Genomic DNA, 26662 nt, shown 5'->3' with positions numbered 1-26662 from the left:
ATTACAGGGTGCGTGTTGGTATTATGCTAGTGTTGATAAGCGTGTGCTGGTGTTGATAAAGTTTGCATGGTTGTTTTTTTTAGCAGATAAATGACAGGGTGCGTGTTGGTATTATGCTTGCGTTGATAAGCGTGTGCTGGTGTTGATGAAGTTTGTACTGTATGGTTGATTTTCCTCTCCAGATAAATGGCAGGGTGCAGCAGGCAGCAGTGCCCCCCTCTGGCCGGCCAATGCAGTGTGTAGGGCCCGGAGTCCAGACCGACGTCAACATGAACGGGGTGGCGGAGCAGGTGGACATCCTGCCGCCCAACTGCATGGTGAAGGAGCGATGGAAAGTGGTGAGTTGCTGTACAGTACGCCTACAGTATATGCCAAGTATTGGGCAACCTGCAGGCATTAGTTTTTACAATCTAGTGCCACACATTCCAAATGACCTGGTTTTGCCTGCCCAATTTAGCCAGGTGATCATTCAACCAGGCAATCACCTGCTGGATACATTGGCCTAGTAACACCAGGTCATTTGGAATATGTGGCAATGGATTGTAGACTAATGAATCCATGATGCCCGTCACTACTAGATATACTTACTACGTACATTGGCATGCAAATAACTGTGTCTGCATTCTTATGCCAAAAAATGTTGTGTAATTGTAGCCTGTCTGTGCCATCCATAAATCACCACTTAATTCACATTTCCCGTCACATTCCCCTTGGATTGGGTCCTCTGGGATTACACATGTTACCAGTCAGCATGACCAATCAGTAAGCAGACAAAGGAGGGGATGAACACAATGACACATTACATACGGGCAGGTTTACACATTACAACAACCTACTATACCATGTAAACGCATCCAGCTATCTGTGTCCGCATTGTTATGCTAAAAAAAAGTGGCCTGGGCTTCAATGCTTCAAATGAGGCTGCATAAGACTCTGCGACCAAGTCAGACTGGCCTGGTAAAATCAAAATCTCTTCATGAATAGATGCCAATGAAACTTTAACATTTCCAACAGTACGGTACAGGGATGGGTTGGGACGGGTTTGAGGCAAAGCCAAGTTAGAGAAAAGAGTGGTCTGATTGGTTGTGAGATTTATCCACTAACATACTGAGACATTTTATAGACATCCACGCTTTACAAGGCAACTTGGCCTGATCAACTGTCACAGAGCTTTGCAGTTGCAATATTCAGACTATAATAATTATCCTTTCCACTCAACTTTTTAAATTTCAGGTAGAAAATATTACAAGTTTTGTAACCTGCAAAGATACTGTTTAGCAAACTTAACAAAATAATACAATATTGGTCAACAAGGGTCAAGAGATAAGTGGATCCCGTTGTACAAATTAATTGGACACATTTTTTAATGACATTTTGTTGTCTAGGGGTCTAGTTGTACTCCAGTCATTTCTGCTGTACAAACAGTCATGTAGTCAGGTGTTTGCGGGCCTCTTTGAAGTCTCAGCTCTCCTCTGCTGTCAGGGTACCAGCTGCCAGAGGAGGAGACTACAGTAGGCACAGCTGATGGCCTCTGTTGTTCAGTCTGCACGTTTGCACATGTTTACCTTCCTCTTGAAGTGTTCTTCAGTGTTTCCCATAGAAAATGTGTTTGTAAAGGTTAGCTGGTATAAGAGACATGCAACCACCATGGATTGAAAGGCTATGTTGTGCAGTTTCTTGTGAAATATATAAATTCCCCCTTTTACAATTTCTTTAAAACAACTTTATAATTTTCACTCAGAAATGAAAATCTTTATCTTTTCAGAAGGCCAAGATCAAGGTGGTTCTGTAGGTGCTTGTGACTGCCATGAATTATTATCTATAAATTCCAGCAGATTTGTTTACACACAACACTAAGGCCCAGCAGTTCAGATAGAAGTGAAATTTTGGCAGGTGTTACCCCTCTAGATTATATTTCATAGTCTCATACTATCTTCCAGAATTCTTAAAATTCGGACATCGGTGAGAGATTTGAGAGTGTTTGAGAGAGTGCATGACATCCAAAATGCTTTTTAAGGAACCTTGAATTTGAGAACAACTGTCACATGAGAAGTCTATAGATTTTGGCCATCCCCCCTCCTCCTATGTCTCGTAATGGCCAACGGTTAAGGAGCGTGGCCTGCCTTTTAAGGGTCACGGCTTCATTTCCTGACACTCCGTAAAAATGGGGTGTCAATATTTCAGAGTAAACGATTTTCAACAGAAATGTGGCAGTATTTGGAGTCCTGTAAACTCATTATTGTAGAGGCACTATGACACAATACACAATATTAAGTAAAATTAATTAATGTGTATCCCATATAAAATGTTACACTTCCCAAAGTAATAAAAAAATAGCAAAAATGCAATTTTTGAATGGGAGCAAATGTTATCTGAAACAGAGTTCATTTCAAGTATTTTCGATTTGGAGAGGCTCTCCTCCATCCATCCTCCCCTGTGTCCAAAGTAGCCTGAGCATGATGCTGACCTCCTACTCTGTTCGCCTGGGTGACTGCCGCCCTGCTCACACACATGATGCAGTGGCTTCATAATGTGCACCGTTCTGCCACTGGAACACTATAGTAGTTGAAAAAAAAAACTTTACTACCATAGTACAACACTACTACGGCATTACAGAGGGCCTTTAGTAAGTAATGCTTTACGACTCGGTCACAGATTTTTTTTAAAACTGAGAATGAATGTTGCTGTGTGGACTGTGTGTCCTGTGTGGTCACAAAAGACCAATTTGAACCATTTAATTGTTGAATTACTGTAAGGAAATTATTTCAGAATATTCATTATTTTGCTGCCTAATATTTTGGGCTGGTATACACAATGCTGGCTGTATGACGCATAACTCATTCACACCTGCTCAGTGCAATGCACTCATTCCTGGATGCCAGCATTTTTCTAAACTCAAAGGATCTCATAGTTGCAATTGTACTGTTTAACAAGAGTTTTCTATTCTTAGTAATTTTTTTGTGGATAATCTGTTTATAAATTCTTCTTACAGTGTCATAGCAAAATGAACCCAACGCATGACTGTCGTATTAGTAGATTTAACATTTGCTTTGAGGTAGACTGCCTGCTATAAGTGACCTGCTTTCTGGATTACAAGCAATCGAGTTACAAGCACTCTGGTTTTGCAAATTCAATGTCTCTCTAACATTTCAATCTCACTGTTTCTCCATCTGTCTGTCTGTCTGTCTGTCTGTTTGTCTGCATTGCGACTCGGTCATTGTCATTACGGTAATAGCAAATTTGTAGCAAGGGCCACCATGTCTTAACAGATTAAAAAATGGAGAATGAATGTTGCTGTGTGGACTGTGTGTCCTGTGTGGTCATAAAAGACAAATTTGAACCATTTAGTTGTTGAATTACTGTAAGGAAATGAATAGAAGATTTCAGAATATTCATTATTTTGCTGTGTAATATTTTGGGAAGTATACACAATGCTTGCTGTATGACACATAACTTATTCACACCTGCTCAGTGCAATGCACTCATTCCTGGATGCCAGCATTTTTCTAAACTCAAAGGATCTCATAGTTGCTATAGTACTGTTTAACAAGAGTTTTCTTTTCTTAGTCATTTGTTTTGTGGATTATCTGTTATATAAATTATTACTGTGTCATAATGAACCCACATGACTCTCGTATTAGTAGATTTAACATTTGCATTGAGGTAGAATGCCTGGTATAAGTGACTTGCTTTCTGGAATACAAGCAATCGAGTTACAAGCACTCTGGTTTTGCAAATTCAATGTCTCTCTAACATTTCAATCTCACTGTTTCTCCATCTGTCTGTCTGTCTGTGTGTCTGTCTGTCTGTCTGTTTGCCTGCCTGCCTGCCTGCCTGTCCGCCTGTCCGCCCCAGCTCAAGAAGATTGGGGGAGGGGGATTTGGGGAAATCTACGAGGCTCTGGACCTGCTGACACGGGAGAATGTGGCGCTGAAGGTGGAGTCGGCGCAGCAGCCCAAACAAGTGCTCAAGATGGAGGTGGCCGTCCTCAAGAAGCTCCAGGGTGAGAGAGAGAGAGAGAGAGAGAGAGAGAGAGAGAGAGAGAGAGAGAGAGAGAGAGAGAGAGAGAGAGTGCATATCTGTCTGTATTTCATTTTGTTCAGGGTGAGAGAGAGATATATCTGTCTATTTCATTTGGTTCAGGGTGAGAGAGTGCTGATCTTTTTTTAAGATTTGTTTTGCCTTCTTTAACTCATTTAAGCCTGTGACACCTGCTGAATGCCTAAGCCATTTTTGGGACAATGTACTAGTATCAGCCTATAAAAAACAAAATATTGCAGTCCCCAAAGCACATAAAAACAAGAAATAAGCTCCTGTTAGAATGTGTTCATTCAGCTTTAACATACCCACATTTTTAGTCAAATCTCAAGAGCCTGAATGCTGCGTCTATGTCACTCCAGGTGCCTACGTCAGTGCAGAGTATACGCAGCACCAGGTTTAAATGGCTTGAGGCTTTATTCAGACAAGACAGTACCTGGATCCCTAGCATAGCAGTCTGGTGCCTTGGCCATTTGAGCCACAGCTGAGGCCGAGAAAGTGCACACCTGCATATCATTTGCTCATCTCTCTCAAACATCAGCAGATTATGTCTTGCCAAATTGCAGGGATGCAAAATTCCAAACTGATATGTTGGTATCAGTAGAGACAAGATAGTATATTTAAAACTAATTTCCTAAATGAGGCGTTGTCTCATCAAGCTGTTGTAAAAATCTGAAGAATATTTAGATGGCGAATATGTTATACCGTCACCTACCGTCTTAATGAGGCTGATTATGGGGACATATTTTGCCCACCTTTTGTTTCACAAGGCAAATTGATATCGCCAAGGTCTTTTTAAATTGCCACGACTCCTAATTTTAGAATTATGGCTAATACAGATTAACTTGCTGAGAACAGGTCACATTATGGCTGCATGTGTAGCAGATGAAATTTAAAACTCAGTCCGATACTCACGAGCAGATGGAATGAAAACTTATGTCTGTTTGAGCGCAGAGGGATACATAGTCTGAATTTTCACATGTTGTGACTGAATTGCTTCCCAGTATTGCTTAGTTTTTTCCCTTTTGTATGCGTTAAGAGCCTGATCCTACTTCCCTAAACAAACCTACGTGTATTTCAGACCTTCCTGAACGTGCTGAGTCAAGACACAATAATGTTTGACAGACTGTCATTTGTCTGTCTGAGTAACCTATTAATCTGACAGTTGCTATGAAAGAGAAGTACCAGTTAAGTGAATGACCTTGATCTGTATGTTTGGCGACGCAGGCCCCATTTCGCAATAGAAATTCAAGGGGTATTGTTGTCAAATATAACCCAGCCGAAGTATGCCAGTGGCTAACTCGGTAGTTTGAAATGGCACTGTAGATGTGTTACATGTATAACTGGAAACAAAGCACCCTGTTGTCTTTGGAGAAATTCCTGAAATGGTAATAACGCAACAGATGTATGCTAGTGGCTTTGTCGAACGTTATCCTATAGCCGTGATCATTGAACATTTATTATTGTAAACAAAACACTCTTGTCTTTTGGAGAAGCTGGCATATTTGCACCACATTCTGTAACTCAGTTACCCTTGGCTTCTCTATATGAAGTGGTACTCATTCTAAATCATGTAAGTGAATGCGTTTAACCTTTCACAGAATTGCTAATTCTGCTGTACAGAATGATCAAAAAGACCGTAATTTTCCGTGTCCTGTTTCAAGGCTTCTGTAATGTCTCATAAATGCACTGTAGTCACAAAGGTCTCATTATTATATAACTGTTCTAAAAATAGAAGCTGGTTTATTTATATAACACACCTGAAACTGGTGAGCGTGATATATGTGATTCCCTAGTTTTCAGACGGAGTGCATATTTTAAGTCTCTTTCCACTGGATCACAATAATTAGCCCTGTTAGTGTCTGCTATGCCAGTCTGAGCCCAAACGGCGGGTCTGAAACGGCTAATAGGCTTTTAGCTTATCACGTCAAGGCACCAACAGAAACAAACGCAGTATAACAGCAGCGTGCAGCTCACATCACACATGCATGTGTGCACATGAGCGCACGAGCGGACACACACGTGCCTGCACACACACACACACACACACACACACACACACACACACACACACACACACACACACACACACACACACACACACACACACACACACACACACACACACACACACACACACAGTTGAATTGCAGTTGTTTCTTTAGCTGTCAGATCCATTTTCCCAGCTGTGCCACACTGCTGTGCTGCTGGGAGCTTCAGAAATACTATCGGGAGGTTGCAGGGGTAATAAGCGTGAAAGATATAGCGAGAGAGAGAGAGAGAGAGAGAGAGAGAGAGAGAGAGAGAGAGAGAGAGAGAGAGAGAGAGAGAGAGAGAGAGAGACAAAGGAGAAATGTGTCCATGTGTTTGTGTGTGTTTGTGTTTGACCTTCTGTAAGGACACCGTGTGCAGCACCCTGTAATGTCCTTTAGGGCACTGATCTCACCGTTCTGGTTTCATGGACATGGCAGAAGCTAGAAGCTACAGTATGGGAACAGTAGCAGGGAGACCAGTTACAGTCAGCCTGTGCCTTAGCCATCCGGAAATTTCAGCTCAAATATCATTTCACTACACATTACGTCTGGATCTGCGTTTGTTTCTGTTGGTGCCTTGACGTGATAAGCTAAAAGCCTATTAGCCGTTTCAGACCCGCCGTTTGGGCTCAGACTGGCATAGCAGACACTAACAGGGCTAATTATTGTGATCCAGTGGAAAGAGACTTAAAATATGCACTGCGTCTGAAAACTAGGGAATCACATATATCACGCTCACCTGTTTCAGGAGTGTTATATAAATAAACCAGCTTCTATTTTTAGAACAGTTATATAATAATGAGACCTTTATATGAAATAATAAAACACATTGGGTGGGATTTTCTGCAGAATGGCCATAGTAGTTGTTCATGCAGCTCTGACATACCAATATCTTAACCCCTTAGCGCAGCACCTACGTTATAACCTTACTGTCACCAAAATTGTAATGCCTATGTCTTAATCTGTTACTTAAGGCTCTCGGCACCGTCATAGCAATGTTGTTATGATATAGTATTTTCAGCAAATAGTGAATAGGCCTGCCGGCGACCCCATCTGCAGTAAGAGGCTACATAAAAGAAATCTTAAATCGCGTGAGTCTGAAAGTTGAGCTAGAGTCAATGTTGCACTACACAGCATCAGGAATAAATTAGGCAGCTTCAGACCCTCTGTGTGAACGTGTGGGGGGGGAGGGGGGTGGGGGGTGGTAAAACTAGACACTACATGACAGTGGAACCCAAGACCTTCTCATGACCATCCTGTGTTTATGATGCTTTCAGGGAAGAACCACGTCTGCAAGTTTATCGGATGTGGACGCAACGAGAAGTTCAATTACGTGGTCATGCAGTTGCAGGTAACTATGACCGATGTATCACACTATCTGTCTATTAATCTGCTGTTTGTGATTTTTTCATATTCACAGATGATAATGAAATGAAAAACGCAATGCTGCTGTACTTACAAGTGCTCTTTAAATGTTGTTTTTGTGTTTGTGTGTCATTTCATTACATTATAATCGCATTACCCCTGTTTTCCGTGTGTGAAATGTTTACAGTAGTCCCAACATGCAATTCCCAAAATGATCTGTGTAATGATGTTATTGATGCAGTTAAATCTCCTCATCGCCTAATAATCCCTTTAGAGTCAACAGTCAGTAAGTAGTGCTGCATCACACAACTGGGGAGGTCATTTGAGTGTGGTGGGATTGATTTCTCGTTCTTCCCACCCTCCTCCTCTCTCTCTCTCTCTCTCTCTCTATCTCTCCCTCTCCCTCTCTCTCACTCACTCACTCACTCACTCACTCACTCACTCACTCACTCACTCTCACTTGCTCACTCACTCACTCACTCACTCACTCTCTCTCTCTCTCTCTCTCTCTCTCTCTCTCTTTCTCTCTCTCACTCACTCACTCTCCTCTCTCCTCTCTCCTCCTCCTCCCTCTCCTCTCTCTCTCTCCTCCTCCTCTCTCCTCTCCTCTCTCCTCCTCTCCTCTCCTCCCTCCCCCCTCTCTCCTCTCTCTCTCTCCCCCTCTCTCTCCCCCCCCCTCTCTCTCTCTCTCTCTCTCTCTCTCTCTCTCCCTCCCCCCCCTCCTCTCTCTCTCTCTCTCTCTCCCTCTCCTCTCCCTGCTCCCTGGGGTGTCTCTCTGCAGGGGAGGAACTTGGCTGATCTGAGGCGCAGTCAGCCGCGAGGGACCTTCTCCATGAGCACAACGCTGCGGCTGGGCAAGCAGATCCTGGAGTCCATCGAGGCCATCCACTCAGTGGGCTTCCTGCACCGCGACATCAAGCCTGTACGTCAGTGGTTCTCAACCTTTTTTTGAACAAACGCCCCCTTGACATCATCATAAGCCTCCCAACACCCACTTGACCTCATCATAAGCCTGCCAATACCCGCCTTAGTATTGACAAATAAAATGGATCAATGCCCCCCCAATGGCAGTATGAGTTAGATCCTTTAGTGGCATGTGGCATGTGCCAGTGACATGTGGAAGTAGTATCATTGGCATGCTATTATAAAACACATTTTACCACTGACAGGTTAGGTTTAGGAATAAGTTTTGGTTTAGGCACAGTTCGGCATGTTTATAGGTTGGTGTACACACATTTTTCACTGACAGGTTAGGTTTTGGAATTAGTTTAGGTTTAGGCACAGTTCGACATCGACATGGGGAAGTGGCATCTGGCATGCTATTATAAAACACATTTTTCCACTGATAGGTTAGGTTTAGGAATGAGTTTTGGTTTAGGAACAGTTCGGTCGGTTTACACACGGCACTTCCGCATGTCACTGGCACATGCCACATGCCTCTAAATGATCTGACCCCCTCTCCCGAATGGGAACTAAGCCCTGCCCCAATGTAGCTGCATCCTTCTCAACGCCCCCCTAAGGCTCCCCAACGCCCACTTGGGGGCTGCAGCGCCCCTGTTGAGAAACACTACTGTACGTCAACCCAGGCACATCTCCTCCCCAGTCTCTCTCTTTCTCTCTGTCTCTTTCTCTTTCCCTCTCTCACCCAGTTTCCGTAACTCTATCTATCTATCTCTGTGTCTGTGTCTGTGTCTGTGTCTGTCTGTCTGTCTGTCTGTCTCTCTCTCTCTCTCTCTCTCTCTCTCTCTCTCTCTCTTCCTCTCCCCGTCTGACTCACTGTCTCTGTTTCTCTTTCTGTCTCCCCGTCACTCTAGCTCTTCCAGGCTGTCTCTGTCTCCACGTCTGTCTATTTCTCTCTCATTCTCTGTCTGTCTGTCTGTCTGTCTGTCTGTCTGTCTGTCTCTCTCTTACTCTCTCGTGTGTCTTATTTAGAATAAAAGGAAGAAATGACATTAAACTGTTTAAATGTTAGATGGCCACCATCGATCCCTGCCTCTGCCTTCAATTTGTTCAGCGAATCAATTTCATTGAATTTGCTCATGTATCGCAGGCAGACACCTTCCTCTTCCACCCCCTCCTTCTCCCTGAGTGTGTGTGCACGTGCACCTACCGTGTATGTATGTACGTATGTATGCATGTACGTATGTACGTATGTACTGTATGTACAAGTACATCTTTAGGTGTGTATGTGCGTGTGTGTAGAGCTCTTACCTAGCTACAAATCCTTCAAGCCTGACATCCACTCTCTTCTCTCTTCTCATCTCTGCTCCTCTCCTACTTCTCCTTCTCACACGCATATGTATCCCTCGCTATCCCTCTATATCTCTATCTCTATCCCTCTATATCTCTATCTCTATCCCTCTATATCTCTATCTCTATCCCTCTATATCTCTATCTCTATCCCTCTATATCTCTATCTCTATCCCTCTATATCTCTATCTCTATCCCTCTATATCTCTATCTCTATCCCTCTATATCTCTATCTCTATCCCTCTATATCTCTATCTCTATCCCTCTATATCTCTATCTCTATCCCTCTATATCTCTATCTCTATCCCTCTATATCTCTATCTCTATCCCTCTATATCTCTATCTCTATCCCTCTATATCTCTATCTCTATCCCTCTATATCTCTATCTCTATCCCTCTATATCTCTATCTCTATCCCTCTATATCTCTATCTCTATCCCTCTATATCTCTATCTCTATCCCTCTATATCTCTATCTCTATCCCTCTATATCTCTATCTCTATCCCTCTATATCTCTATCTCTATCCCTCTATATCTCTATCTCTATCCCTCTATATCTCTATCTCTATCCCTCTATATCTCTATCTCTATCCCTCTATATCTCTATCTCTATCCCTCTATATCTCTATCTCTATCCCTCTATATCTCTATCTCTATCCCTCTCATCTGCCCCTTCCTGTTCTACGCTCCCTCCAGTCGAATTTCGCCATGGGTCGGCTGCCGTCGACATACAGGAAGTGCTACATGCTGGACTTTGGCCTGGCCAGGCAGTACACCAACACCAGTGGGGAGGTGCGGCCGGTAAGTACAGCACCAGCTGAGGAGAAGGAGGAGGAGGAGGAGGAGGAGGAGGAGGAGGAGGATACAGGGAGACCATTTTATTTGTCAGATGCAGCGAAATGCTGTGGAAGTATGCAGTGAAATTAGAGTTGTCTGCTTATACTGTATTGTATTGTAGTGTGTGTGTGTGTGTGTGTGTGTGTGTGTGTGTGTGTGTGTGTGTGTGTGTGTGTGTGTGTGTGTGTGTGTGTGTGTGTGTGTGTGTGTGTGTGTGTGTGTCTGATTGAGGCGGTTAATGTATCATAGTGCCATAATACCATAGTGATCTCCATCCAGCCTTTGTCTCAGTCTCCAGCTGCAGCACACCATAGACAACATATTCCTAGATATGTACCTATATATATATATACCTAGATATGTACATTATATTTACAGTATATATGTGTATATTTCTATGCTGCTCTCTCTCCCAAATGGTCCAACAGTCCCAACTCTCGCAATTTAACAATCCTAAATTGCCTAAAACTGGACAGGTTTCACCTTATTTCAAATGAGGAAAAAAATGAGTGTGTTGTACATGCAGTGTATGTACAGTAAACGTCTGGTTTCAACTCTATGTACATTATATTTACTGTATATATACTATATACACTATGCTGTGCTGCACACTCTAAATGGTCCAACAGCCCCAGCACTCGCAGAGCCACAGATAATGGCTTCAGATATGGAGTGTGTGCGTTAGTAGAAGCAGGCTAAAGCAATGGGAGGGAGAAAAGAGCTAGGGGAAGGAATAAATATGGAGAGGGAGGCTAGGCTAGCTCCGTTCTGCTGACTCAGATGACTCCCATTGATTTAGGAGTCCTGCTGTGCGGCCATTAGCACTGAGCCTGCAGAAATCTACACACGCACACAGGCACACACGCACGCATGCACACACACACACACACACACACACACACACACACACACACACACACACACACACAAGTGGGCCGGCGGGCAGACACGCACACACTCACACACACGCAGACAGGCACACTCACGCACACACACACACACACACACACACACACACACACACACACACACACACACACACACACACACACACACACAGACGCACGCACACACGCACACGTAGGCACACATAGGCACATGCGGGGGAGAGAGAGTGAGACAGAGTGATACCAGTACAAACTGTATGTATATATACCTGTATATATATGAGAGAGAGAGAGAGAGAGAGAGAGAGAGAGAGAGAGAGAGAGAGAGAGAGAGAGAGAGCGCTGTTCCGTACACTCCGTAGGAACTGAGGCACGGCAACAGCAGTGAAAAGGGCGTGGGCGTGGGGATCTGATAATTAATTCTTAAAGCTCTGTTGTGTGTAGCCATACTGATATCCAAAGTGTTAAATGCATGCAGAGCTGGGTAAAAGGCTGTGGTGTTAAATAATGAATGAGCCGTGTTAGCCCATTAGATGCTCCAGGGAGGGGAGAATGCTCTGATGTCAGGCAATGCATGCACACAAAGACCTTCAATGGTGTTACATCAATGCCTGCACACATACAAAAAAAAATATGTGGACCTTGTTTTATTTGGAACATATATTTCTTTATTACATGGGTCCATTACCAGTGTTAAAACAACAATGTTACAACTCTCCTAGTAACAGGGTTGTGCCATTGTTTTTTGATTATGTGGTGTTTATTCCCCATTGTAGCGTCTAGCTATTTGTGATTTTTATTTCATTTCTGTTTCAAATTTAATTTCTGACATGCGGTGTTGTTGTTTTTCATTGTTATTGTTGTGTTATTTGTGGAATGATATATGATTTGAAATGCTTTGTCAAGTTTTGTTGTGTTGTTATTATTATTATTATTATTATTTTTTATTTTGCAGTTCCTTTGGTCCTTTTTGTTGGAAGCGCATGCTTTTATTCTCAAGTGCTTGTCCATCCCTTGTGATAGCAGCTGACTTGCATTGTGAGTGAACTCTCTACTGCACTGCACTGTACTGCATGCACCTCACAGCCGCTCCATACAGTGCCAAGGACAACAGAACACAGTATGGAGGTCCTTATGAACAAGCCTTCAGTAGTCCAAGTGCAGGTGTAAGGCAGGAAAATGGGATCAATACTTAAAGTTCAGAAAACCCCTCTCACTGAATACAGTTTTTTTTTTCATTTCTTGGAACGTTCGCCTCAAAAAAACTAAGAAAAAAAGATCAGTGTGCAGTGTTTTCTGGAGTTTTAGTATTGACAAGAGAACATCTTTGCGTTTCTGTCTTAACACCTAGTCCTCTGTACACACATAACCAACACTCCCCTTGACCCTAACCCTTACGATCTTAACGACAATCTTGTCTTTTTTTTCTTCATTTTTCTCTTTTCTCATCACATCTACCCCTTTACCCATCTGAAAGCCATCTTACTGTTTTCTTTTTAGTTGTAACACTAGTTTATTAAAGCATTAACAACATTCATAGTCAATACGTTATGGGTATAACAGAACGGGACATGAGAGCAAATAGATTGGTGATGCCACTTGCAACACACCACCTATTCACTGATCGGGGATTGGGAATGGGAGGGAAATACAATGTATATACTGTAGGTAGGGTACAATGTGTCAAAAAGGCAGAAGGGTTATTTGTTTATGAGTTTAAATAGTAACATCCATGGAGTTAAAATTATGCAGAAGAAGTGGAGGTATCAAAACCAGATGGAAGGGGGAGGGCAGAGAAGAGTTGAGAGGCACAGAGGCAGAGGCATGAGAGAGACAGACAGAGAGGGGGGGCCTGTTCCCTTGGGCCATGCATCATAGAGTTTCCTGCACTAACCCTGCCCTCTTACACGTTATATACTGTCACTGTCATCTTCTCTTGCCTACAGAAATGCACACACACACACGCACACACACACACACACACACACACACACACACACACACACACACACACACACACACACACACACACACACACACACACACACACACACACACACACACACACACACACACACACACACACACACACATGCATGCATGTACATTCCTGCATGTGGACACATTATATATATGTCCTACCTGTACCATATTTTCGTATATTCACAAGGATTAAAATACTGTCTCATTCTCAGCCTAGAACGGTGGCAGGTTTTCGAGGCACGGTCCGGTATGCCTCTGTCAATGCTCATAAAAACAAAGTACGTATTTTTCCATCCCATATTAACATTTCCCTTGTGCTTAAATAACTCCCAATTTTGTATACCGTATATCTGTCGTGTAAACGCTTACGGATCTATTATTTGTGTTCCCTGCGTAACAGGAGATGGGGCGCCATGATGACCTATGGTCCCTCTTTTACATGCTGGTGGAGTTCACTGTTGGTCAGTTACCGTGGCGAAAAATTAAGGATAAGGTAATTCCACCTGTTGTTGTAGTGTAGATGACAAATAAGTGCAATTGGTGATTTCACACTTAATCAGATATTGCTAAGGCTACGTAATAAAGTATAATGTGATATTGCCATGGCAACAGTAAAATTGTCTTGATTGTCAACACACGTCATTTTTGGGCTCTAGAACAGTGACTGACTACGTTTGCATGTTTTTCATTCCAAATAAATAGATCGAAAATGTATAATTTGACAGTACTATTTAATAGTTGAACAGTAGATTATCCTCTGTTGAGTTCACATGAAGAACTTTCATTTGATTCCAAGTAAACGTCTGGGGATCAGAAAGTGTTTTGATTGGAGAGAGGATGCAAGTGCTGGGTCTGTGTCGTTGCCTCTTGTGTCATCGCGTTACAACTAGCATGTGTGTGGAACGACCAGAAATGTTTTAAAGTGGAATAAACTACCCACTTTATTTTGAATAAAGTTTAATTCTGAATAGCTGTATTTCTGAATTGTGTAATTTACATGATGTTTTCAAAGCAAACTTAATTTTTATTTGGAATTAAATTGAGTTTACATTGGACATTTAATTGCAAATTAACTCACTGACTGAGTAGAAAGAAACCCGACCAAAATCTTTGAAGTACTACTACAGCGTACAGTATTTTTAAAAAAAGTTATGTTGGCCTAATGGATTGAAATTATTGACATACTAGTTGGATAGAAATTATGTAACTGAGACATGACAGGAATGATTTATTTTTGATGGCCAAAGCAAGTGTTGTCATTGTTGATTCTGTCGAAGACATGGTAACGTCGAAACGTTAGTTTGGCACTGCTTAAACCCCTGAAAGGTGGAGCATGTCGTTTTTTAGTGGTTTATCTCTAGAATGCTGCCCATTCACAAATGTTATCTTTTCTCATGTATATTTACCACCACCCTCAATTTCTTAACCCCTTAGCGCAGAGCCTTTGTTATAACCTTACTCTCAACAAAATTATAATGGCCATGTCTTAATCTGTTACTTAAGACTCTCTGTACTATCATAGCAATGTTGTTATGATGCAGTTGAGTATTTTCAGCAAATAGTGAATAGGCCCGCCAGCAACCCCATCTGCAGTAAGAGGCTACATAAAAGCTGAAATGAATCTTCCACATCTGAGATGCTCCTGTGACACTTTCCTACTTTTAACCCTTTGAGGAGTACCATCACAAATATGTGATTAGAATTTTGCCAAAATTTTGAGTTCTCATTATGATGTCATAATGTCTTACCGAGATTTTTAACACAGACGTCTATGGGAGCTGTAGAGTGTTCCAGTAAAATTCTAGAAGAACTTCTAGAAATGCCTTACTCCTCAAAGGTTAAAGCCAGTGTTTTGTTTGTTGAACAGGAACAAGTAGGCCAGATTAAAGAACGCTACGAACACAAGATGCTGCTCAAACACATGCCGTCTGAATTCTACATCTTCCTCGATCACGTGCTTGGCCTGGACTACTACACAAAACCCGATTATCAGGTATGGAGCTTTTTCTGATCTCCCCATGCAGTGCTATGGGTGTTGTTGTGTCTATGCACTTTTCGAAGAGATGTTCTCATTTGGATTCATTTGATATAGCCAAAGAATATGACAAGGTGATTTAGTCATTCATGTGGTAGACTTAATTTCTTTACGGCGTAGTCAACGCATACAAAAAATTAGGGCTGTCATATTAGTGCACTAATTGCTGTCAGATCAGTGCACTCATTCAATGGAAATATTCACCTAATCTCAATTCGTTCATTTTCAGTAGCACTGTTACCTCCCTCTGCTGGTTTGCTGCTTTGCAAATGTACATTTGTGTGGCACATGTCTGCATCTGCTTGGGTGTGTTTAACAATACATTATTACTTCATATCGCCGTGATAATAAAGTTATGAATTTTACTATCTGTACAGGCTATGCCCAGGTGTGTGTGTGTGTGCGTGTGTGTGCGCGCGCGCGTGTGTGTGTGTGTGTGTGTGTGTGTGTGTGTGTGTGTGTGTGTGTGTGTGTGTGTGTGTGTGTGTGTGTGTGTGTGTGTGTGTGTGTGTGTGTGCTCACTGCTGTCTATTGGGGTGTTTTTTGAGTATCTGTATCACTCAAATTATGCAGCGGGCACACCTTCCACATCAAACATTAACACAATTGACTGAGACCATGTACTTGGTAACTAAAAATTCAAATATGGGTCCTAAGACATCTTGAAGGTTAAAATAAATAATTATACACAGAGTATATGTTGAACAGATATTAAAGGGTATGACACTATTTTGGGGCTTAATACAGTTAAAATCGTTGGCCAGGGTTTATAAAGGTGGTAAAGTGTCTTATTTTTAATGTAAGCCGTTGTCTTGCTTTAAGACAAGTTAAAAGAGGGAGCATGTCGCTAAGCTAGTGAAAGTCAATGGATCCGTGTAGCATTGTAGCATGTTACACGGATCCATTGACTTTCACTAGCTTAGCGACATGAAAAATAAGACACTTTACCACCTTTATAAACCCCAGCCAACGATTTTAACTGTATTAAGCCCCAAAATAGTGGCATTAATGAAAAATGTAACAGCTCGTCCACCTCTCGTACACATCGGTTCATGCCGCATTGTCTTTACCGGTACATGGTATCTGTTGTGCGGATGTGCTGTGCTGTATCGTGTAGGCACTAGGCACCATTATTCACTTGTAATGGTCTCTTGTGTCCCTGAGAGTTACTGTACTGTACCTCCAGCAGCAGCACACTGTGTTATGATGAAGCCATAAAAGAGACCAGTTAACGGCTTAATGGGAAGCTGACCGCTCACTTGTCAAAGGCATCTGCCGGTAATGAGCAGCCAGTTGCACATTTCCATCTCGTGGTTTAAACACACGTGATGAGCGGGAGTGCGAAATAAAATATGGTCTTGTTAAAATCGCTTCATTAAACGCTCAAATTAACAGGGATGATAAGGTGTCAGCGGCGCATTACAAAAACAATTCCTGTGTTTAATTTTCTGTCATCTCTGACACTCCTCGTGCCTCCCTTCTCTCTTCCTCTTCCTCTTTCTCTCTATCTCTCTCTCTCTCTCTCTCTCTCTGTCTCTCTCTGTCTCTCTCTGTTGGTATATCTCGTCTTCCCTCCCTCTGCCCTCTCCCTCTCTCTCTCTCTCTCTCTCTCTCTCTCTCTGTTGGTCTATCTCTTCTTCTCTCTCCTCTGCTCTCTCTCTCTCTCTCTCTCTCTCTCTCTCTCTCTCTCTCTCTCTCTCTCTCTCTCTCTCTCTCTCTCTCTCTCTCTCTCTCTCTCTCTCTCTCTCTCTCTCTCTCTCTCTCTCTCTCTCTGTCTCTCGCTCCTTTCCCTGTTTTTCTTCCCTTTTCCTTTAACTCTTTTTCCTCATTCTCACTCCCTCCTTCTTTCTCTGGCTCTCCTCTCTCTCTCACTCTGCCTATGTATGTGCCTATTTGTCTCCCTCCCCCTCTCTCTCCAGTTGCTGATGTCCGTGTTTGACATGAGCATGAAGGACAGGAGCATTACTGAGAACGAGCCGTACGACTGGGAGAAGACGGCCACGGAGCCTCTCCTCTCCACCAGCAGCTCCCCCGCCCCGCCCCAGCAGAACACCAGGCAGACTGCTGCAGTGGCAGGGTGAGCTGAATGCATGCAGACACGCGCACACACACACACACACACACACACACACACACACACACACACACACACACACACACACACACACACACACACACACACACACACACACACACACACACACACACACACACACACACACACACACATACACAGAGGGAGGCAGAGTAATTGACTTGCCAGTTGTCTGTCTATGACTGTGTGAAAACCCATTCCTCTGCTGTATTCTCCAAAGATTAAAACATCTCTCTCTCTCTCTCTCTCTCTCTCTCTCTCTCTCTCTCTCTCTCTCTCTCTCTCTCTCTCTCTCTCTCTCTCTCTCTCTCTCTCTCTCTCTCTCTGTCTGTCTGTCTGTCTGTTGCTCCCTCTGTCTCTCTGTCTGTCTCTCTGTCTCTCCCTGTCTAACTCACACACTCACACACTCACAAGCATGTACACACAGTGAATGTGTGTGTTTGTCCTTGGAGAGATGGCTTTGATGCTCTCACAGTCGCTTGCCAGTGTGATCGAGCGTGTGTGTGTGTGTGTGTGTGTGTGTGTGTGTGTGTGTGTGTGTGTGTGTGTGTGTGTGTGTGTGTGTGTGTGTGTGTGTGTGTGTGTGTGTGCGCGCGTGTGTGTGTGTGTGTGATCATGTGTGTGTGTGCATCACATCATCTTTCTGCTAACGAGTCTGGCCCTGGGGCAGCCCTGGCAGCCCTGCAGAGTACAAACTGCTCCCCAAACCCACAGCACCGCCACGCAGGGCTCCACAAATCTACATAGCAGCCCGGCACAGCCAGCATATAGCCAGCCACAGCCAGCCTGGGATGCTGCCGTGCTCTACTCACTCTCATGCCCAGTGCAGAAGGGAAGAGAGCACAGCGCTCCCCCATCCACCAGTGCTGTACACATCTACATAAGAGCCCAGCGCACAGCACAGCACAGCACAGCACAGCACAGCACAGCACAGCACAGCACAGCACAGCACAGCACAGCACAGCACAGCACAGCACAGCACAGCACAGCACAGCACAGCACAGCACAGCACAGCACAGCACAGCACAGCACAGCACAGCAGGCAAAAAAACCCCAAAGTATTGGCAATTTTAATTTTCTACTTTCAAGTTAAATAATCACCCAAAAACACCCAATAACTAGAAATGTTGGACTTTTTTAGACTTGTTCTTGTTTTGTTTTTACTTGTTACAAAAAGATATTCAAGTTTTGTGTTTGCTTGAAAATAGAAGAATAGCTTGTGTAGATTTCTCTTTTTTCCTGTGTTATGCTGTACTCATTGTGATGCCCAGCACAGCACACACTGTAAAACATTGCAAGCAAGTTAAATGTAAAAAAAAAAGGTTAAGTTGACCTGCTGCCTTCAGTTTGTAAGTGAACTCAACTTGAGGCTCAACAAACTTAAGGCAGCAGGGCAACTTACTTTTTATGTTTAACTGGCTGCACTGATTTACAGCACAGAGCAGGGGGCTGGGGTGTGGATAGCACCAACAGCAGCCTGCCAGTGATGCTGTGCTGTACTCACTCAAAATGCCCAGCTCAGCGCAGAGCAAAGTATAGCAGCGCAGTGGGCTGGGGAGTGCATAGGGTCTCATCCAGCACGGTAGCCAGTGGGCTGGGGAGTGCATAGGGTCTCATCCAGCACGGTAGCCAGTGGGCTGGGGAGTGCATAGGGTCTCATCCAGCACGGTAGCCAGTGGGCTGGGGAGTGCATAGGGTCTCATCCAGCACGGTAGCCAGTGGGCTGGGGAGTGCATAGGGTCTCATCCAGCACGGTAGCCAGCCCGTGGTGCTTTGCTGTGCTCACGGCCGCCGTTAGGCATAAGCAGAGTAAGCAGACCGCTTAGGGCCTCAAACACTTTTGCCCCTAAAATCTGGGCCCCTTAAAATGAGATTGACTACAAAACGTATGCTTATTATTATTTAATTATGAGGCGGAGGCCTTCTTACCAATTATGCGTAGGGCCACCAAAACCTTAGCAGCTGTAATAGGCCCAGCTCAGCGCAGTGCAGAGTCAGAGATTCTTTAAGTATAGAGATATGCCAACATAATAGGTTTCTATGGGCACCTAACGTGACCAGGTTCCGGTCTGCCTAAAGGGCCGTGTCATAATGCTCCTACAATGAATAGAACAGTCCTTAGGTCTGCCTAGGTCTGCCTAAGGGGGGCCATAATAGAACCAGGAAACAATGGGCCAATGGAACCTCTCTCTCTCTACTCTCTCTGGCAGAGTGTAGCCGCAGCACATGGGGCTGGGGAGTGCAATATAGTGTCTCACTCCACACTGGCAGCCGGCCAGAGCTCAATGCTTTTCTTTTCATCTCTCCGCTCAGTCCACCCACATCACCGCTCCCACCCCGTCCCTTGGCCATTCTTTTGATTCTGCCTAAAAAAAAACCCATCTTCTTATGATTTAAAAATAGTTGCTTAGACTATCTATCACTATGCGCCACAGACAACATGGACGGTGCTTAATTACATAATTTGGATTTCCTTTTTAGTCCCCCTTTTTAAAATAAAGGTATCGTTGAGAATGTTCATCATTAATCTAAAAGCCTTACTCACATCTCTGTTGGATTGCAGCCAAAATCCAAAGACGAGTCAGTCAGCGTCATCTGTATTCAGACATCATCCTGCTCCCTTCTCCTGTGTCTGGACCAACCTTTGCAAAACACCTTAGTCTTGCACTATGACACATCATCATGCTGTATGTTGTATGTTCACCCTTCTGTATACTGCTACTGTAAATATTAGAGAATAGTTAAGTTAACAGTTTACGTTTTTTTGTCTCCTCCTTTCCTATATTTTTCTTTTTGGGACGTTTTTGATCATGAAGCTTTTCATTGCTCATGAATGAATTTATGGGAGAATGACAAATGACAAATGAATTATCATCTTGAATCATGTATGTCATTCTTTTTTCAGTGATGTACAATAGGGATTCATTAGTTTAGGATCCAGTTCACATCTTCCAAATGGGTCTGTGTTTTTGTCTCCAATTCCTAAGACCAGGTCTTTTGGAATATGTGGCAGTGGCGCTGGATTATAAACGAATAAATCCAGGTTTCCCATCACTTACTCTTGTGTGACGCTGTAATGGGCAACCTGATTTGAGAAGCTTCAATGTAGTCCCAGACATTCGAAATCACCTGAATCAACCTGTCTGCTTAACCCATTGATGCCTGAAGCACCTGCAAAAAATGCCTGCTGAATACCTAAGCCCTTGTTGGGAATGTTGCCCTCAGCCTATAAAAACCTAAATATCTTAGCCTTTGATGCACAAAAACATCAAATAAGTTGCATTTAAACCCCAAGACCCTCATCTTGCATTAGAATGTGTTAATTCAGCTGTAACATACCCACATTTTTTATTTAAAAAGCTAAAATCTCAAGAGCCTGAATGCAGCGTATATTTGTCTCCAGGCATCAAAGGGTAAACAACACATACGAGTCATCAGGCTAAAATGGGTCAATACAGGCAATTTCAGTAAAGTGAATGTCATTTATTTTGACATATCAGCAATTTGAGAGCAGAATTACATTCATTTCAAACAGAGCTGCAAAAGTTGAGAAGTGAATTGACAGTTTGCCAGCTCTGTTTGATGGTCCTAGAATAGCTTCTATGGCTATATTTTGAAATAAATAACTTGTTATTAATAGTGAGACATTTTTCATGCTGCTTATGTATTTGTGGTTAATATTGTCTCTAGCTGTTCGACGTCCGTAACACAACCACTGTGACACAGCTTTCATTTACTGCACACCTAAACACTACGAATGACAGTAATTCCTGGTTATCATGCAGAGTGAAAAGAAATAATTAAGGTCCGCAACACTGATCTATGCTCCCAAAAAGTTGAATAGCACAGTAGTTTAGTCGTGCATACTGTAGATTACTATAGTGGACCTTTACTGTTTCTTTTCCAGTTCTCTCCTGTTTGGTCCAGCACCTGTATTACTGATGTGTTGGCATTCTCTTCCTTTTTGGATGATGCAGAGTGGTGAACGTGACGCCGGTGCCCGGGGAGCTTCCTGCGAACACGGATGACGTGCTGCAAGACGAGCACCTAAGTGACCAGGAGAACGCTCCACCCGCTCCAGCCGCCGCCACCAGGCCCGGCGAGGCCGCCCATGCGCCGCCCGAGGGAGGAGGAGGAGAGGCCTGGGACGACACCGACTTCAACCGCAACAAACTCAGGATCAGCATCAGCAAGGTTATTAGCGCTTTGACTGTTTTTATTCCAATCACCCTGTCCAGTTAGAGAGGTGCTGAATACGCTTCCTTTGTCTCCCCTCAACAACGGAATTGTCTTTTCTGATTGGCTGATGAAGTAGCCATTAACTTTGAGGTTGTTCACTGTTCACTGTTCCATATCAGTGAGCTTATGAATTGTAGGCATAAGAACTTCATTCACCCTTTCCAGTTTGTGTGGAGCTGAATATGTGTCCGGTAAAAGTAACATTTAATGTTGGGAGAAAAGGAGGATACATTTTTGGAGCAAGGTTGGCAGGCAATGTTGCAGTAGGAGTTAGATCCTTTAGTGGCATGTGGCATGTGCCAGTGACATGTGGAAGTGGTATCATTGGCATGCTATTATAAAACACATTTTTCCACTGACAGGTTAGGTTTAGAAATAAGTTTTGGCTTAGGCACAGTTCGGCATGTTTATAGCTTGGTGTACACACATTTTTCACTGACAGGTTAGGTTTAGGAATGAGTTTTGGTTTAGGCACAGTTCGACATCGACGTGCGGAAGTGGCATCTGACATGCTGTTATTAAATACATTTTTCCACTGACAGGTTAGGTTTAGGAATGAGTTTTGGTTTAGGCACAGTTCGGTTGGTTTACACACATTTTTTCACTGACAGGTTAGGTTTAGGAAAAGTTTAGGGTTAGGCACAGTTTGCCATCGTAGTAGCCACTGTAACCACCATAACCAACCGTGACATGCCAACCGTGACGGCGCTTGACATGCCCGTTAACTGTTGTAATTACAGACCTAGAATATATCAATAATTAAAAATAATACTTATTATTAATAAATATGATCACACTTATTAATAATAGTTAGTATAGGTCTGTGGTTAATATAAAATCAATGGACATGCCACTGCGGCACTTCCGGTTAAAATTTTCTCTGCCGGTTAATCGTATCGTGAGCTTTTGTAGCTCGTTGCTCGGTGCTCGGTGCTGCATTACACGGAAAGTCGACGTTGTGTGCGTAATGTGTGCCTGTGCGTGGGTGCGCTGACAGAGCAATTGTCTTTCTCCCCAAAACAAACCCCTTGTTTCCTCCACAATGATTAGGGAAAATGTATAATACAAAGGGCACGAACTAACATTGTGTGACAGGAGCCTAACCATTCTAAAATGGGGGCATAGCTCAGAACAGGACAGGGTATCATAAATGGCAGTTATAGAATTTTTGGTTAACTGGTTAACCACCGGTTAATGAGGCTCGGTTGTCGGTTAAGATTTTTTAAAAAAAATTCGTCATCCCTAGTGCAAAATGTGTGAATCCTTTTTTCTACACTGCATGTGACATGCCTTGCATCTTGCCGGCAGACACAGATGGCGTACGACGAGGAAGGGGGAGCGGCCGGCTCGGCGGAGGCCAAAGGCGGAGCTCCGGAGTCCCCCAGCGGACAGGCGCGCGCCCTCAGGTACCGCCGGGTTAACAGCCCCGAGTCTGATCGCCTCTCTGGGGCCGATGGCCGAGGAGATGCCGGCGATAGGCGGTAAGGCAGCGGCAGCATGCGCTTCAAAGTCTCTGTTTCTGTGTGTCAACCCTTCAGTCTGTGTCTCTACTACAGCATGAGATGAAAAATCGGAAAAAAAGATGGAAGAGATCACACTACAGCGAGACTACTAAGGACGTATCTGTAAAAATATTCATATTTATATTTACAGAGGAATCTGTAAAAATAGTTATATTTTAGTATTGGTATTTTTTTACTTACCAAAATTATTAAAGCAGCATGCGCTTTCAGTGTCTGTCTGTGTCTCGACAGTCTCACAGTCTGTTTGGATTTCAATAGAATGAGACTAAAACTGTAAAACATATTAATACCTTATACTACTTAGTATTAATATTTTTTACTTGTTGCGAAGGCCAACATTTTTAAGGCAGCATGCGCTTTCAGTGTGTGGGTGTGTGTGGGTGTGTGTGTCTCGTCAACCCTACAGTCTTTGCGTCTGCTGTATGAGATGCTGTTAACATGAGGACAAAATATTTTATGGAAGTGTCTTTCGTTTATGCAACAACCATGTCAAAACAACCAAAATCTGAAGACTCCTTCCAGAGTGGGGAGTTTTGAAGATGACCCAGGTTGCGTTTCCGTCTAAACGTCAGAAAAGCAAAAGATGCTCACGTCGCATACACCTTCACATCACACTTATTCAGATTTTTGCGTTTTCAGACCTCGGTGGCACAGTTCCTGTGTAAATGAAAGACACTTTCGATAAAATATTTCGTTGTTTTCACTCACCATTGTTCTCGTATAAAAGGCATTAAACCATTAAAGATGAGGCGCCTCTTTTGCATCTTCTGTTTTGATAGTCACCATATAAACATAGCCTGAGATAAACAGATGGAAGAGTCAATACAATGACAGGAAATAATACATTTAAAAATACTTATATAGAATTGGCCAAAATTCACTGTTGCCTTCTTTCTAAATATCCATAATATGTTTTGTCTGCAGTGTAGACAGCGCTTGTACATTGTACAATGCATACAGTACACAACAACGAATTGGGTTGATCATGATTGAAAGTCCCATATGCAAAGTATTTTATTGTAGTGCCAAAGGTACTCCTAACTCACACTACAAATAAATAAAATTGGTTTGCTTTACAACAGTGATTATTCCTGCAATGGTGACGGCTTTCATAAAGCCATGGGAGATCATGTGAATTGGTCTGTGAGTCAGGAGTACAAAAGACTAATTCTAAGCTGTTCCAACCCTGATTGCAATTCTTTTAAGAATATTTTGGCCTTTTGAGTCTTTTGAGACAGGGCAGTGTGACAGTAGACAGATAATGACTGAAAGAAATATGGGAGGATTGGGAACTGACCCAGGCTGGCTTCAAAACAGGGTCCCCATGGGCCATGGGCATACTGTGTAGTCTGTATATGATGGCACCCATGCTAATTTTAATATGAACAATCAAGTCAATCATAATACTATTATGGACAGAGATACATGGATCCAAACTGAGTGAAGTGAAGTGAAGTATGTCAAAATTCAGTGCTCCATTCTGATTCTGAACTCAGTTGTCAACAGGTTGTAGCGGCTAATCAAAATGGAAACATTTGTGTTGTTCATTTGATTGACTGCCCTATCGAATACTGCCAGTTTCTCATTTTGGTAGGATCACTGTTTGAACGTCTTTTCTCTATTCACTTGTCTCAGTGGGAATTAGTGAAATATTTCACTTTACTTCACCAAATTTCTACCATGTGTAAATGCAGTTTGAAAATGTATTGTTTACTAAATTAGCATGCCACACGGATCCATTGACTTTCACTAGCTTAGCGACATATTCCCTCTTTTAACTTGTCTTAAAGCAAGACAACGCCTAACATGAAAAATAAGACACTTTACCACCTATATAAACCCTGGCCAACGATTTTAACTGTATTAAGCCCCAAAATAGTGGCATACCCCTTTAAGGGAATGGTGTACCCAAATTAAGTTCACCCACATCGGCTCATGGGGATCTGCTTTATAACATGCTCTGTGAATAAGGATTCTGTGAGATGTGGCCTAACACTGCATATACAGGTAAATAAAGTTGAACTAAAAGTTGAATTTTACAGTTAAAAAGTTGGTGCAAAAAAATCAGTGTCCATGCAGCCTTTTTACAACTTTATTTATCTGTGCTAAATTAGCACTGCTAATGTGGTGTCCTGATTGCAGGTCAGACACTTGGACGTGCGGGATTTTAACCAGTCTCAGCATCTTCTTACAGTAGCATAGAAGCCTGAATGACAAAAATCCTCATCCGCCTCTCATCCGTCTCTCCGGTGACAGGTCTCGCATGGATATCCTGTGCTCCCCGTCGCGTGCGGTCTTCTCCTCGCAGCCGGCCCAGATGCTGTCGCTGGAGGCGGGCATGGCGGGCGGCGACCGCGGGCACTGCACCAGCGGGCGGCAGGGCGACGCCTCGGTGGACGCTGATCAGGAGGCGCACAGCAACGCCTTCATCCACTCGGTGCCCCTGGCCGAGGAGGAGGACTTTGACAGCCGCGAGTGGGTCATCATCGACAAGGAGATGGAGCTGAGAGACTTCCTGCCGGGGGCCCCGGGCCCCGAGCCCACCACCTCGGGCACCACCGACGAGGAGCCAGAGGAGCTGAGGCCCCTGGACGACCACCACCACCACCATCACCACCACGAGGGCCGCAGGAGAGCCGGTGCCGGGCCGGGGGCCGTGGGCGGACATGATGGCATGGGGGTGGTGGTGCGGCCCAAGACTCACTCAGCCGAGCGGCTGCAGCGCATGATGGCCCTCAACGAGGGGGGCGAGGGGCCCAGTCCTGCACATTCGCCATGTCACTCACTGCCTCACACCGGCCCCAGGAGGAGGGAGTCAGAGCCCTTTGGACCCCACAGACAGGTAAGAGCCACTCGTGTGTGTGTGTGTGTGTGTGTGTGTGTGTGTGTGTGTGTGTGTGTGTGTGTGTGTGTGTGTGTGTGTGTGTGTGTGTGTGTGTGTGTGTGTGTGTGTGTGTCTGTGTGTGTGTGTGTGTGATGGGCAATTTGTTTGTTCATTAGTTACAATCCAGTGCCACATATTCCAAATTACCTGGTTTTACCTGTCCAGTTCAACCAGGTGATCAGTCAAACAGGCAATCACCTAATTAAATTGGAACAGGTAGAGTTGTTCGAAATACGCAGCACGGGATTGTAGAGTAGAGTAGAGTATCATTTATTGATCCCAGGGGGAAATGAATGACATTCATGAAACTAATGAATGCAGGTTGGACCCATCAGTGGTGTATGTGCAGTTTGTATGCAAGGCTGAGTGTGTTGGTGTGTGTGTGTGTGTGTGTGTGTGTGTGTGTGTGTGTGTGTGTGTGTGTGTGTGTGTGTGTGTGTGTGTGTGTGTGTGTGTGTGTGTGTAGGTAAAGAAATGGTACATATCTTGTTGA

At 43.6% G+C, this 26662-nt stretch overlaps 1 protein-coding gene across 1 annotated transcript in view; it reads left to right on the top strand.

Moving 5' to 3' along the window:
• Positions 1 to 222: 222 nt before the first annotated feature.
• LOC134441053 (tau-tubulin kinase 1-like) overlaps positions 223 to 26662 on the top strand; it is a 43116-nt gene continuing 16676 nt past the window's right edge. The window contains exons 1-12 of the mRNA XM_063191248.1: positions 223 to 338; positions 3856 to 4003; positions 7349 to 7422; positions 8218 to 8358; positions 10383 to 10487; positions 13606 to 13671; positions 13794 to 13886; positions 15261 to 15386; positions 17348 to 17505; positions 21501 to 21717; positions 23071 to 23243; positions 25542 to 26127. Coding sequence (XP_063047318.1) covers positions 231 to 338; positions 3856 to 4003; positions 7349 to 7422; positions 8218 to 8358; positions 10383 to 10487; positions 13606 to 13671; positions 13794 to 13886; positions 15261 to 15386; positions 17348 to 17505; positions 21501 to 21717; positions 23071 to 23243; positions 25542 to 26127 — 1995 coding nt within the window. The 5' untranslated portion in view covers positions 223 to 230. The remainder of the gene's footprint in view (positions 339 to 3855; positions 4004 to 7348; positions 7423 to 8217; positions 8359 to 10382; positions 10488 to 13605; positions 13672 to 13793; positions 13887 to 15260; positions 15387 to 17347; positions 17506 to 21500; positions 21718 to 23070; positions 23244 to 25541; positions 26128 to 26662) is intronic.

The sequence above is a fragment of the Engraulis encrasicolus genome, chromosome 24, assembly GCF_034702125.1.
Source record: "Engraulis encrasicolus isolate BLACKSEA-1 chromosome 24, IST_EnEncr_1.0, whole genome shotgun sequence".
Lineage (NCBI taxonomy): Eukaryota > Metazoa > Chordata > Actinopteri > Clupeiformes > Engraulidae > Engraulis > Engraulis encrasicolus.
This window is presented reverse-complemented; position numbering and strand designations above follow the sequence as displayed.